This window comes from Bison bison, unplaced genomic scaffold (genome assembly GCF_000754665.1).
Source record: "Bison bison bison isolate TAMUID 2011002044 unplaced genomic scaffold, Bison_UMD1.0 scf7180017864375, whole genome shotgun sequence".
NCBI lineage: Eukaryota > Metazoa > Chordata > Mammalia > Artiodactyla > Bovidae > Bison > Bison bison.
This window is the reverse complement of record NW_011494947.1, coordinates 627883-642849: the sequence shown is the minus strand read 5'-3', so window position 1 is coordinate 642849 and position 14967 is coordinate 627883. Positions and strand designations below refer to the sequence as shown.

The 14967-nt window shown below is 56.4% G+C and overlaps 1 protein-coding gene across 1 annotated transcript; it reads left to right on the top strand.

Annotated features, from left to right (window-relative positions):
* The first annotated feature begins 6 nt into the window (after positions 1-6).
* GFI1B (growth factor independent 1B transcription repressor) lies at positions 7-11751 on the top strand. Its single transcript, XM_010856766.1, has 7 exons — positions 7-44; positions 7510-7629; positions 8103-8243; positions 8640-8911; positions 9471-9608; positions 10521-10686; positions 11573-11751. The coding sequence occupies exons 2-7, from the start codon at positions 7530-7532 to the stop codon at positions 11749-11751; spliced, it is 996 nt and encodes a 331-aa protein (XP_010855068.1). The 5' UTR covers positions 7-44; positions 7510-7529.
* Positions 11752-14967: the final 3216 nt, after the last annotated feature.

The following is a 14967-nucleotide window of genomic DNA, read 5'->3' as shown; positions in this document are numbered from 1 at the left end:
AGAGAGACGCAGCCAGGTTCTTCCCGCAGACCGGCTCTGGACAGGTGAGTGCGGAGAAGCCCCTGCCTCTCCTTTTGAAATTTGCGTATCTCACTTAGATTGTTTCCAAATAGGTTACCTAGTCCCTTTGGCAGCCCTCGGAAGACTAAGGTGGGCTGGAAAAAATCTCTTTTGTGGAATGTGGCTTTCAGCTCTTGAGCCCAGAGGAGAAGAGATGGCAAGGAAGCAGTCTTAGCTGAGATGCTTCCAGCCCGCGCACCTGGTAGGAATTACCTTCCTCCAACTGTGCGTGAACACCGGGGATGTTTTTGTTGTTGTTTGCTGGTTTGGCCCTAAGTTTCCCCGACCAGGGATAGAACCCGAACCCGAACCAGCGGAAGCTCGGCGTCTTAACTGCTGGACCACCAGGGAAGTCCCATGAACACCCTTTGAAGATTTGATTTTAGGCTGACAGAGGTCACCTGCCTGCACAGTGTCATACCCAACACCTCAGCTCTCCCAGGGACCCGGACAGGCGAGGCGAGTCACACGTGGAGGTGCCCCGCGCTGTCCACCACCTGTGGGCTCGGACTGGGTCTGTCCCCAGGATACTCTGAGCCTTTCTTGGCTGTGAAATGAGAGAGTGTGGGATTGAGGACTCTGAACGGAGTCCTAGCTTCAGCATCCAGAGTCCCAGGCAACTTTCAGCAAAGCTTCAGCACCCAGAGTCCCAGGCAACTTTCATCAAAGATCCCGGGAGAGGGTTCACTTGGAGAGGGAGGCTCTTTTCATCGGAGCCCCTCAGGGGAGGGGGAGGCTGCCATCTCCACTGTACCACCCCCCCCCCACCACCCTGCCTCCAGGAACAAGACACGGGGAGAGATGGTGCCTCAGCCTCTTCTACCTAATTTTGATGGAAAAGCCAAGACAGAATCTGCATGGGGAGAGGCACTCGCTCTAAACTGGGGCTTGTTAAGGGGGGCAGTGCACAGAATCACTGTGGATATATGCCTGTGTACATTTTTCTGGGAAGAACGTCCACGGTGTTCATGAGATACCGTGGTGGGGAGGGGTGCACGAATTAACCTGGAAGCCAGGCGAGTTGCACCTGCCCACGTGGGCTCACCCCCTACACGTTTCTTAGTGAACAATGGGTAGAAGATTTCAGGGACTTCCCCAGCAGTGGTTAAACTCCAGTCTTCAGTGCGTGGGCACACTGGTTCAATCCCTGGTCGGGGAACCAAGATCTCACATGCTCTGCAGCATGGCTCCCATCGCCCCCCAAAGCAACTATACTCCAATAAAATTTCATTTAAAAAAAAGATTTCAGTCTTAGTGAAGGGGCAAGTTTCTGGTCCTCAGAGGTGGTTTGGAAAGGATTCTTTGCATAAGACGTGTGAGGTTTCTTCCAACTCAGATTTGGTGGGCAGAGGGGGTTCCCTGGAGGTCCAGTGCTTAGCACTCCATGCTTCCATTACAGGGGGCACGGGTTCGATCACATCCCTGGTTGGGGAACTAAGATCTGGCAAGTTAAGCAGCCAAAATAAAAAAAAAAGTTTTAGGGGTCAGAATATCAGTTTCTCAGCAGAAAGTTCTTGGGGACCACCAGAGAGCTCTACCTGGTTAGGTTTGACTGATGGAGCCACTCAAAACCAGGGCAGAGCATTCCCTTCAGGCTGTCAGGATAGTGGGGTGGGGTAGAGGGTTCAACTGGAGAGTCTTAGGAGTCAGATCGCCAGCCCTCCTCCCCAACCCGGGAAAACCAGCCTGATCATATGCGATGCTTCACTGTGACACAACCTCTCAACCCTTTTCAGAAACAAGAGAAAACTTGACCCCTCCTCAGTCTTAAAGGGGTTTTTGTTCCTTTGTTTCAAGGAATTCAAATCCATGGAGCTGCTTAGTCTCTCATGTAGAGGTGCTGGGGAAATGTTTTGCTCAGTCCCTTTGGTTTTTATTGAGGTAAATGACACGTAACGTGAAGCTGGCCGTTTGAGCCATCTTTGGACTGGCCGGCTCAGCGGCGTTCGGTGCACTCACCTTGTGGTGCCATGGCCACCACTGGCCACCACTGGCCACTTACAGAACGTTTTGCATCTTGCAAAAAACCGAAACTCTTACCCACTGCACAGGTACTCCCCGTTTTTCCCTCCCCCCAGCCTCTGCCCCGACCCTGCTACTTTCTGTCTCTGAACTGGACTACTCTAAGTAACTCACATAAGTAGAATCACACAGCATTTGTCTTTCTGTGTCTGACTTAATTTCAAGTAGTATGATGACCTCATTGTTCATCTGTGCTGTAGCATAGGTCAGTATCCCCTTTCTTTTGGAGACTGAATAATATTCCCTTTCTATGTCTAGACTGCATTTCGTTTATCCATTCATCCATGAATGGGCATCTGGGTTGTTTCCGCCTTTTTTGGCTATTGTAAATAACGCTGCTATGAACATGGGGGTACAGGTATCTGTTCAAATCCCTGCTTGCAATTCTTCGGGGTATATACCCAGAGGTGGATTCATCCATTCTTTTTTTTTTTTTTTTTTCTTTAATTTGGCTGTGTTGGGTTGCAGCATGTGGGATCTAGTTCCCCGACCAGGGATCAAACCCGGGCCTCCTGCATTGGGAGCTCTTAGTCTTAGCTACTGGAACACCAGGGATCCTTTTTGACATTACATTCTCTGAACTTACAAAGAGGTTTTTGAGATCCTTCCAAATTTCCCGTAGAACTAATGACCACTCTCTGCTGGGGCCCCGAGAGGGACCAGGACTCACGCCCCCTGCCTCCTACATGGAACGAGTGGCTTGTTTGTTTGTTTGTTTGTTTCCCCTTGAGTCATGTCTTCAGACATAAAGGAAGTCCAGGGGTCCCTCCTAGCAGACGCTGAGAAACAACGGAGGCTTTCTCAACCCTCCCAAAAAGGGAACCCGAGTGATGAGTTTCTCAGTCAAGGTGGGTCAGACCCGCGCTCAGAGACAACGAACCCCAGCATGGGATTTTAGAGCGAAAGGGAAGTTTAGAAATCTCTTAGTCCAACCGTCCTTTTGAGAGATAGGAAAACCAAGCCCCAGGTTGGCGGCAGACGGGGTCAAGTTCAAGGTCACAGAACCCGATTCGATTCGGCCGCACAGGAGGTGCCTTGGGTGGAAACCCCAGGCCAGCTGCTCTGGCTCCATGTGGAAGTCGGGGTGCAGGGCTGCCCCCCTTCAGAAGCACTGGCCGAGATTCTGACTTGGGGCCAGGGCCGGGGGGGGGACCCTCTATCAGGACTGGGGCTTTCTGAAGAGATATTAACAACGAGGCTCTTTCCGGAGGCCCCGATACCATCAAGGCCTCTGCTTTATGAAGAAATCTTGGTCTTCTTTCACAATCTCTGCTCTTAGTTCTTTCTCAGAACAGGTTCGTGTGAATCAAAACGGTGTGGTTGTTAATTAACTATAGTATAGGTAATTGGTTCCTGTTTTGTTTTTTTTTTTAACTCAGCTCACAGAGGCCAGAAGGAAGTTCTCTGGGTGCATTTGGCCCCACGGAGAGCTTGATGGCTCAGCTGTGGGCTTGGCTGTGCCAATGTCACTGTGCCGGGCTTAGCGGAGAGAATGTTCTAGGGAGGGCGGGGGAGGCGGTGGGCAGTGGGGTACCGCTAGAGTAGGCCTCGAGAAGCCTTCCTCCATCCGGGGAACCCCAGAAATGGGGACCCCCTTGCTCCCTTTAAGTGCCCCCAAATCCCAGAAGTGCCCTTGTGTTGCCACCTGAATTCCCATCAGCTGACCTCGAGGGTCTCCTCGGGTTGAGCCCAAGTGGTCCTGGAAGCTTCCTAAAAGAAGTCTGTTCTCTTGCCAGCCTCTCCACCCCAGACTCCTCATGAACCCACGTGGGCCCGGCTGGGTTCCTAAAAAGACCAAAGATAGAGAATTTGACTCCCCCCCATCCCCACTCTTGCCCCTCCAGGGAGCCTTCCCCTCCCTGCTCCAGGAAGGCGATCTTCAGTCCAGCAGATCGCGGGGCCAAGAGTCCAAGCCCTGCAGGGCAGGAACAATGGGCCCGGCCCTGCTGCGAGGCCCTGGACCAGCCACGTGGCTCTGTCAGCCTTGGGCGGCCCCCTGTGACCCGCGACAATGATCAGTGCCTCCCTCGCCTGGTGGGGGTCAGAGTCGATGACCCCACGCTGTCCGGGTTTCCTCCTTGGCTTGTCAGCTCAGTTCCCTCTGTCCTGAAACAGTGACCACCCTGTGGTCTGATGGCCAAGAGCACGGAGGCCTGGGAGGTGGACCTCGAGTCCAGCTGCACCTTGCTCTGGGACCCTGAGCCAGTCTCTAAGCCTCAACTCTTTCTCTGTAAAATGGGGTCATAGCTACTCAGCTCACAGGCCAGGCTTATGGGAATGAGGCTGCAAGAAGTAGGCCCCTGTATTCTAGCTCAGCGGCTCTAACAGCATCTCTGGTTCTAGTCGATCGACTAATAAAATGCTATGTTTTTGTTTTTTTTTAATCATCTTTTGATTGAAAGACACGGTCTTGGAGGCTCCCCCCAGAACAAAAGGCGAGGGGAACCAGCCCCTCCAGCCTGCCCCCAGAGTGTAGAGGTGTCTGGCCTCCTCTGGGGGCAGGGAGGGGGGTGCTCCCGAAGCCAAGAGTTAGAAGGGGGAAGGAAGAGGGGGTGTGGGGAGCCCTGAGTGGAGGGAGACAGGGAGGCAGGAGGAAGAAGACTGTCTCTGGAAGATAAGGCGGCCGCGGCTGCCCCACAGCCTGGGGAAGACGGCAGGCCGGCCCTGCCTTTGAGGTCAAAATCTGACAGCTGGACAGGACCCCGGAGGCCTTCAGGTCCCACCCCCTCATTTCAGGGCCCAGAGGGGAGGGGCTTGGCGCATGTCTGGCTCCCAATCAGGGCTCACGCCCAACCATGCCTGCTGGCTTCAGCCCAGGCATGGGGGATGCCACCTGACCCGCCAGGACCACGTGGTGCCCGCCCCCACCAAGCCTCTGCTCCGCGGGCCAAGGCCCCCCAGGCACCACGCCGGGCCCCTTACACGCTTGGAATAATTAACGGTCCTTTTTCAGCCCAGCAGCCCCAGGAGGTTGGTTTGTGGTCCCCATTCAGCAGATCTGGACACTGAGGCTTCCATTAAGGTGGGGCTGGGCCTGAGCCTGGCCCCTAGGGCGGACCGGCCAAGGCCCAGACTCCTGCTGCTCCCAGAGGGGTAGGTGGGCTGGGCACGGTTGGTGCCTGCTCTGGATCGTCCCCTTGGGGAAGGGGTGATGGGGACGACTCCCCAGGCAGGGCTCCAAGCACCCTCTAATCTGCCGGCTCCCAGCCCCCCACCCGGACCACGGCCTTATCGCCCAGAGCCTTGCTGCTGTTTGGAGCTCCCTGCGAGCTGTTTCCCGCGCTCTTTTTCCCGCGCTTGGCCCTATCACGCCCGCAGCCTTGCCCAGCGTGACTCCTCCTCCAGGCCCAAGCAGAGCCGCTGTCAGACCAGCAGTGACTGAATAATGCCTCCCAACTTCTGCCCACGCGGGCCTGGGGGTGGGGTAGATGGAAGACCACATGATGATGCTCTGTCTTCCGGGAGCCCTCAGGAGACCCTGATGGCTGGGATCTGGGAGGTGAAACACGTGGGGGGCAGGGGCCGGAGCTGCTCTGTGCCCCAGAGGGCTCTGCACCCGAAGCCAGGAAGACCGGACAGTCAGGCTAGCCTGGCTCTGCCCCTGCCCCGGCCACTGACCCACGGGCTGAGTGCTGGGCCTGGGCTGCCCAGTGCTCAGTCCCCGGACTTGGTGGACACTGACTTCTTCCTCTGTGTGCACAAAATGACCTCAGGCCTCCAGCGTTGGGCCTTGAACCCCGCACACAACTCCAACCATCCCCTCCACCCACAGGGAGAGAGAAAAGGTCCCTCCTTCCCTGGGGAGCAGGCTCTGGGCTGGGCGGCGGACAAGGGCGGCATCAGCTCTCGACTCACATGATCGTGCGGGTTTTGCAATCGATGTGGCCTCCCCCGTTGCAGCCCACCTGCCAGGCTCCCCTCTGATAGGCATTGAGTGCATACAGTGGGCTCGCCGGGAACCCGGAGGCCCCACCTTACAGAAAAGATAACAGGTCCAGAGAGGTTATGGGTTATGAGATTCTAGCCTACGAGCATCTGACTCCCAAACCCGAGCTCAGAAAGCAAGTTTCCACAGTCTCTGAATGCAGACCCCAGTGGGATGTGGAAGCAGTTTTCTGGGCGCAGGGTCCACAGTGGGTCACAAACGGAGGTACCCCTGGCCTTCATTCTCTCTTCCTAGCGCAACTCGATATGCGGCAGGAGCAATCTGGTCTGGGATCTTCTAGAAGGGAGTGTACTGGTTTCCCAGCCAGAGAGCAGTGAGGGGCGTTAGGCTTTGTAGCTGCCGTAACGAAACACCAGAACTTCCCCGGTGGTTCAGTGACTGAGACTCAGCACTACCAGTTCAGGGGGCCTGGGTTCGATCCCTGGTCAGGGAACTGGGTCCGGAATGCCACAACTGAATATCAAAGATCCCGCAAGCTGCAGCTGAGGCCTGGTGCAGCCAACTGACGTGAAGTCACATCGCTCAGTCGTGTCCGACTGTTTGTGACCCCATGGACTGCAGCCCACCACGCTCCTCCGTCCATGGGATTTTCCAGGCAAGAGTACTGGAGTGGGTTGCCATTGCCTTCTCCAGGGGATCTTCCTGACCCAGGGATCGAACCCAGGTCTCCCACATTATAGGCAGACGCTCTACTATCTGAGCTACCAGGGAAGTAACTAAATCAATACAAATAAATATTAAAGCAAAACTCACAAACCAGGTGGCTTAACACACAGGAGTGGATTATTTCAGGGTTCTGGGGTCTAGAAATCCAAAGTCAATGTCGGCAAAATCAGCTCCTTCTGGATGTTCTGAGGAATGGTCTGTTTCAGACCTCCTAGCTTCTGGTGGTGGCCAGTCATCCTTGGCTTGGGGTTTCATCCCTCCAACCTCTGCCTCCGTCTTCACGCAGCCTTCTTCCTGTGCGTGTCTGGGTCATGTGTCCAAATTTCCTTCTTCTTAGAAGGACACGAATCATATTGAATCTAGGGTTTCACCGAACCCAGTGTGACCTCAGCTTCACTTGATTGCATCTACAAAGACCCTATCTTCAAGCAAGGTCACAGTCACAGGTTCCAGGTGGACACGAACTTTAAGGGGACACTGTTCAAGCCCCTTTAAGAGGCTTCCCTGCTGTCTCAGAGGTAAAGAGCCCGCCTGCCAATGAAGGAGACACGGGTTCAATCCCTGGGTTGGGAAGATCCACTGGAGGAGGAAGTGGAAATGCACTCCCATATTCTTGCCTGGGAAATCCCATGGACAGAGGACCCTGAGGGGCGACCACGGGATTGCAAAGAGTCGGACACGATTTAGTGACTGAACACGCAGGCACACTCATCCAATCCACGTCAACAGGTTCTGATTTTAGGAGGAGGCCCTGAAACGTAAAGGAGCATTTTCCTCTTGTCCCCCCTAACCCTTCTTACCCTCTCTCCTGGTAGGTGTGGGGCACCCACTGACAATGCCACGCTCCTTCCTGGTGAAGAGCAAGAAGGCTCACACCTACCACCAGCCCCGCGCCCGGGAGGATGAGCTGCTCTGGCCGCCGGCCCTTGGCCCTGGTGAGTCAGAGCCCAGGCTGGTCCGAGGCCACACCCGCTGGCCTCCCTGCCCCGTGAGAGGGGGAGGCAGGAACATCCCATCCGGAAGTAGCCGCTCTTCCAAGTCTGGAATCAGGAGGAGCTCAGTAAATGCTGGTTGAATGAATGAATGAATGGATGGCTGCACCATCTCTTCTCACCCAAAGGGAGTGATGACCGCATCCTGATTGGATCTGGTCCTCAGCAGCTGACATGTGATTTGTGATCGGAGGGCTGATCCAGAGCTGAAGTTGGGTGCTTGGAAAAATGGAGCTCTCCAGGGGGTGGGGGGGCTCCTCCTGGTCTCCGCCCTGCTCCCAGCATCCTGGGTAGAAGCCCCTATGTGTGAGTCTCCAGGAGCAGCCACAGTGGGTCTCTCTGGTGTCCCCCCACCCCACTACTCTTACCAGACCTCTAAGCAGAGCTAAAGTCTGACTGTCTTGTCTCCCCCACAGTGGCCAGGGACCAGGTACCGAGCATCAGCCCCGTCCTCAGCTCCCTGTTCCCAAACCAGCGCCTGGACTGGACGGACCTCAAACGGGAGCCGCAGCTGGAGCTGGAGCAGAGCTCGATGACCCGGCTGGCCTCTGGCCCAGGTGCCCAGCCCAGGGCCCCCGCCTCTCCCCAGCGGGCGCAAGGGGACTTAGAGGGTGGACAGGCTTGAGGAAGCAAGGTCCCTTGGAGCTGTGGAGTCAGGAAGGGTCGACAGTCCGGGCTCTCTGGCTTCTGCTTGGATCCCTCCAGGACAGCGAGCTTATTCCCAGATGAGAACTCCCGTGTGGTGGGCAGGCCCACACAGTGGGTGAGGTGGGCGCTCTGCAGGGGTTGGGATGCGTTTCTAGACTGAAAATTCAAGGAGTCACAGTGAGCACCAGCAGTAAATAATTTGGGCTGCACACCAAAGCCTCCGCATGGGGTCATGGTGGAGGGTGGCGGGGAGCGGGCACCCTGTTCTTAGCATCACCACTAGATGAGCATCCCACCCTCCACAGAAGGACCTGCTGTGACGTCCCGACCCCAGGATGGGGACTCGCCCTCCTCTGACTCACCCCCGTTCTACAAGCCCAGCTTCTCCTGGGACACCCTGGCTTCCTCCTACGGCCACAGCTACCGGCAGGCCCCCTCCACCATGCAGTCTGCCTTCCTGGAGCGCTCCGTCAGCCTGTATGGCAGCCCTCTGGTGCCCAGCGCCGAGCCACCTTTGGACTTCAGCCTCCACTATTCCCCGGGGATGGACGCGTACCACTGCATCAAATGCAGCAAGGTGGGTGGCTGGGCCCCGCTCGCACCCCCTCCGCAGCACCCTGGCAGCCACGAGTGTCCATAGCTGGGCACCCCCTGTGCTGTGACTCGGGTCCTCTGGGGATCAAGAATTCACAGTGTTCGTCTTCGTCATCACTCTGAGCCCTGACCGTGTGTTAGGCCCTGTGCTAAGCACTCGACGTGCATGAACTCCAGGAGGTGGACGAAGGGCTCAAGTTCAGAAAGGTTGAATCACTTGCCCAGAACACACAGCAAGTAGATATCAGAATCACCATTCCCACCTGGCTCTGCCCAACTCCCGCTTCTTAACCACCAGGCAATTCAGCCTCCAGACAGGGCCAGAAGGGGCCTTCCAGACCCCCCCTCCCACGCCATTCTATAGCCAGGAAAGCCAGACACAGACAGGCAAAGAGACCTTCCCAGGACGCACAGCACATGCCAGCAGTCAGCAATCCAGTGCTCGCGGGATTGCTCCCTCCTCTGTATGTCCACCTATGGCCGAGCTGGGCACCCTCTCCCCTCCGCAGCCCCCGGGCCTCACCCTCTGCCCCCACCCGCAGGTGTTCTCCACCCCTCATGGGCTGGAAGTGCATGCCCGCCGCTCCCACAGCGGGACCCGGCCCTTCGCCTGCAACGTCTGCGGGAAAACCTTCGGCCACTCTGTGAGCCTGGAACAGCACACACACGTCCACTCCCAGGTGGGCAGCTGGCCGAGTACCCGAGCCCCGGTGCTCTCCCCAGGAATCCTAGGGCGCTTGGGGTGGGTCTCTCTCCATGCCTCTGAGAGTGACAGATTGGGACCCCTTATCATCTGCCTCCTTGATCTGGGTGCCCATCACCTGCCCTTAACAGTCCCTGATGGACCAGGCTGGCCCTGCGTGCAACTGGAAGAGGCTAGGGGCTTGGGTGGGATTTCAGGTGGGTGTCTGGGACACTGAGGAACGACCCCGCCTTCTGGGCGCTCAGGGCAGATTTCTCACCTTTGAGGCCCTTGACTCTTAGAATCCGGGAGTCAGATTTAAATGCTCATCTCATCCATTTAGCCCTGCCTGATGCCAAGATCCCTTCTTCAGAATCCCATTCCAGGGAAAGCGCCTGAAACTGACCTGAGGGCTAACACCTGGGTAGATCTGAAAGTGCAGGTGGAGAAACAGGCCAGGATGGTGACAGCGTCCCTTTGTGATCACGTCCACAGTCATGCCAGCTGCCGGCTCAGTTCTCGACCTCCCATCCTCCCAATGACCCTTTGAGGTCACTACTCACTAGTCCAATGTAGAGATGAGGAAACTGAGTCTCAGGGAGGTTAAATGACTTGCCTGAGGTCACATGGCGAGTAAGAGGCAGAAGCCAGAGTCGGGGCCCCCAGAATTCAGACTCTTAAGCAAACCACAAGGGAGGATTCCCCAGCAGGACACGCCAGGCCGCCAGGCCTCGGCCACTCCTGGGAGGGGCAGGAATGGGGGGCCCCCTGCGTCTTGCTCCTCGAGGCCACCCCAACGGAGTGTCCTGTTCCTCAGGGGATCCCGGCCGGGTCCAGTCCTGCGCCCAGCTTGGCAGCCCCGGGCCGCGAGGCCCCACCTGACCCCCCGGGGCCTCGTTTCCTCCGGCAGGAGCGCAGCTTCGAGTGCCGGATGTGCGGCGAGGCCTTCAAGCGCTCGTCCACCCTGTCCACACACCTGCTCATCCACTCGGACACACGGCCCTACCCCTGCCAGTTCTGCGGCAAGCGCTTCCACCAGAAGTCTGACATGAAGAAGCACACCTACATCCACACTGGTGAGGCCTGGGCTCCGCTCGGCCCCACGGCCCCTCACCCGCCCGGGGCCCCCCAGCCCCTCCAAGCGACCCCCAGGGCCTAGGCCGAACCTCTGAGCATCCCCGCCGATCACTGTTCGAAGGTCCAGGCCTTAGGACCTGGCTGGCAGAAGGGCGGACAGGTGTCAGGCTGACAGGGAAGGCTGCTCCCCTCCGACAGGAGGGCTGGACGCTGTGCTGCTTAAAGGAAAGAAAATGCACAGAAAAAGTACCGGAAGGAGAGAGCAAAGTGTCAGCACTGTGACCCATGGGTAGAAGAGAGAGCGGCAGGCGAGTTCCTCCTGCCGCCGTCATTCCTTCCTCCACTCATTCATTCCCCATTTGTCATTCATTCATCCCTCCAGATACTCATTCATTCATTCCTCCCCTCATCCTTTCCCCATTGTCATCCATTCATTCCCCAGTTCACTTCCACATTCGCTCTATTTCCCATTCTATCATTCATTCATCCCTCCCACCATGCATTCGTTCCTCCACTCATTCATTCCTCCCAGAGCCTGTCATCCATTCCTTCTATCATCCATTCACCCCTCCAGCCATCCGTTCATTCGCATCTCCATTCATCCATCCCCCCAGTCATTCATTCATCAGCTGTTAGCCAGTGCCTCTTTTGTGCAGAGCCCCAGGCCAGGTGCTGGGCTCCATTGATAAACAAAGTGGACCCGGTCCCTACCCCTAAAACTGGAATACAATTCCCTGGAAGGGGTGGGTGGTCAGACTTTTTCTTGCCGCCCTTTTCTAATAATTTTCAAAAGCAAATGTGAGATTAAACATAATAAAGTCCCAGAGAACAAATGCAGGGCACCTGGCCCCGGGCGATCCTGACCCTGTCTCTGCTGCCCCGCAGGTGAGAAGCCACACAAGTGCCAGGTGTGTGGGAAGGCCTTCAGCCAGAGCTCCAACCTCATCACCCACAGCCGGAAGCACACAGGCTTCAAACCTTTCAGCTGTGAGCTGTGCGCCAAGGGCTTCCAGCGCAAAGTGGACCTGCGACGGCACCGTGAGAGCCAGCACAACCTCAAGTGAGGCTGCCCCGAGCCCGGCTCCCCGCCGGCCTGCCGGCCCCGAGACCGTGCCACCTGGAGAGAGGCCAGGCTCACACACCCAGATCCCCAGTCTCCTGGAGGCAGCCTGGACAGGACTCATCAAACTTGTTTCCAGACTCAAATTGCTGTGTGAGCTCGAGCAAGTCACTTTCCCTCTCTGGACCGACATTTCCCCTGCCGCAAAGTGTGGCAGCTGGTCTTTTCCAAGCCGATGCTGTCTGCAGGCCCAGGAGCTCAGTGCCGCCCCTGTCAGAGCCCAGGAGGCCAGAGTAGCCCCAGGCGGGCCCAGAGAAATCCTCCCCTATTTGTTGCCCCCAGGGATCGGGTCAGCTTGGCTTTCAGCAGGCCTCCTCCTGGCCGCCACAGATGGTCAGAGCCGTCTCCCACCTCAGTGGGAGGCCTAGCACCCCTCTGCTTCAGCCAATGTGCCAGCTGATCCCCACTTCTGATGGGCACTGCAGCCACGGGGAAACCAGCAGTTACTGCTGTCAGAAGCCTGCTCCTCTCAACAGCTGTAAATAAAGACACCCCTTTACTTACATTTGACCAGCATTTGTTCAGTGCCTACGGGGTATGAGCTAGTGCTTGAGGCTTTGGGGAGGGATGGTGCAGTCTTGAAAAGCAGAGAAAGCTCTGTAGTCGCTCACAGACACGTTGAGAGACCAAACTGGTAAGTGCTGGGCAGAGCCACGAGAGACCCCTGTGGCAAGACGGCAGGCAGGGGCCAGTTGGGCGCAGCTGGGGGCGCTCTTAGTTTCCTGTGAGTGCTGTGACAAGTCACCGCCAACTTGGTGGCTTCCAACGACACCAAGGGGACTTCCCTGGTGGTCCAGTGGTTAAGACTCCACGCTTCCAATGCAAAGGGTGCAGGTTCAATCCCTGGTCCGGGAGCTAGGATTCTGCATGCCACGCGCTGTGTGGTGCTTAGTCACTCAGTCGTGTCTCTTTGTGATCCCATGGACTGCAGTCGGCCAGGCTCCTCTGTCCATGAGGAGTCTCCAGGCAAGAATACTGGAGGGAGTTGCCATGTCCTCCTCCAGGGGATCTTCCCAACCCAGGGATCACAGCATGGCCAAAAAATTAAAACAAAAACACAAAGGCAGTCTCTTACAGATGTGGAGGTCAGAAATCCAAAGCACGTCTCATGGGGCTAGAAGTCAAGGTGTCAGCAAGCTGGTTCCTTCTGGAAACTTTGAGGGACGCTCTGTTGTCTCTTTTTTTCTAGCATCTAGAGGCTGCCTATATCCCTCAGCTCATGGTCTCCTCCTCCATCTCCAGACTGCATCTGGTCACCTCCAGAGAAAGGTGACCTCCTTCCTCTGCTTTTGACCTGCTGGCTTCTTTCTCGTAAGGACCCTTGTGATCATGTTGGGCCCCACCTGGATCACCCGGGAGACCCTTCCCATAGCAAGGTCCTTAATGGAATCACCATGGTAGGCAGAATAAAGGCCCCCGGGGTCTTCCCTGGCGGCCCACTGGTAAAGAATCTGCCTGCCAATGCAGGAGACCCAGGTTCAATCCCTGGGCAGGGAAGATCTCATACATGTTTTGGAGCAACTCGGCCGGCGTACTGCAAATATAGAAACCTGTGTGCCCTGGAGTTGGTGCTCTGCAACAAGAGAAGCCACTGCAATGAGGAGTCCCTGCTCCACAACTGGAGAAAAGCTGCACACGGCAAGGGAGACCCCACGTAGCCCATAAATAAATTAATTTTTTAAAATAAGTTTAAAAGAAGAAGAATGGCCCCCCAAAACAATATCACGACTCATCCTTGAAACTTGTGGCTGTTATCTCATACAGCAGAAGAGACTTAGCAGATGTGATTACATTAAGCCTGGTGTGGCCCCCCACTAGCCGTGAGATTTTCCTTTGTAAAATGATGAATGTAGCGTCCTCCCTGTGGGCTGTCAGAGGATCCCCTGAGGCCATGCCTGTACAGCAGTGAGCAGGGCCCAGCACATGGGAAGTGCTGCCAGGCCATGAACATGCCCTCTTGAAGTCCAGGCTGTCCTACGAGGCCTGCTCAAGTGCTGCCTCCTCCAGGAAGCCTCCCTTGGTCATTCCAGCCAGAGTTCTCCTGCTGTTACACACTGAGCTCCTTGGGCTCCTTGCTTACAGCTCAGAACACACCGAACCTGGACTAGTAGTTATCTGTGGGTAAGCTTCCTCTCTGCTAGAAGGAATTCCCTCTGGGCTCTGGCTTTCAGCACCAAGCCAGTGCCTGGCCCAGTGCGATGAACACTTCTGAATGAGTCACTTCCGGGTGCCAAGCTGGGCCCAAGGTTGCCTGACATTGTCTCTGACCCACATGGCCCTCGGCAAAGGAGGTGTCGCTATCCCACGTTACAGAGAGGGTGTAAATGAGGCTCAGAGAGGTCACTCATCTTGCCCAAGGTCACCCAGAGGGTAAGTGCAGAGCTGGGGTCATTGGATCCACGTCTTCTTTGAGTCTCTGTTTGCCTTTCTTCCCAATGACATCTGTTTGCTGTCCTCCACGGTGAGTCTAGAGGTTTCTGAGGCCCCTGGGGAATGAATGGTAAATCCCTGGGCTCCCAGGCTCTGGGTTTGGCTGGGCAGGACCCCTTGGCGTACTTCATTGTAGAGGCCCTTCCTGTTTACTTTAGCAAGAATTCCCCTGCACAAGCCTGTCAGGTGTGTGGAGGGTGGGGTGGAGGCTTGGGATTTGCATACGAAGGTGGTCTGGTCTCCTCGGCAGGCTTTCAGATACTTGGCCTGCAGGTCTTGCTCTTGAAGTCTGACAGCCTCTGGCAGCCGATCCACTGGAGCCGCTGGAGCCCTTGGAGACCCCTGCTCCAGCCTCTCCTCCCATCCATGGGGACCCTGTGGCCCAGAGAGGGAAGAAAACTTGCCCAAAGCCACACAGCAGAGTCAGGCTCACCTGGAGTGAGCCTGCACCTCCCAGAGGATGGGCACACACACACACACACACACACACACACACACACGCACACACACACAAGGGGGAGCTACTTTGCATGCTCCTTGTTTGCTAAACAAAACCACTCTAATATCAGGATTTCAGTCACTTCTGCAGCAGGGCGGGGCTAGGAAGAGGAGCTCTTTCTTCAAGAAAGACAAGGCGTCTTTCTTCCTCTGCTGAGGTTGGGAGAATGGGATTGCGCTCACTGACCCCTCCACCCAGTGCCCACAACAGGGTGGTGGGGGGGTGGGGGCT

What these genes read in the sequence shown, in the direction of transcription:
- GFI1B (XM_010856766.1), top strand. Translation starts at nt 7,530, where the DNA reads ATGCCACGCTCCTTCCTGGTGAAGAGCAAGAAGGCTCACACCTACCAC. An exon ending in GCCGCCGGCCCTTGGCCCTG is followed by an intron (nt 7,630 to 8,102) that starts GTGAGTCAGAGC and finishes TCTCCCCCACAG; the next exon opens with TGGCCAGGGACCAGGTACCG. An exon ending in ACTGCATCAAATGCAGCAAG is followed by an intron (nt 8,912 to 9,470) that starts GTGGGTGGCTGG and finishes CCCCACCCGCAG; the next exon opens with GTGTTCTCCACCCCTCATGG.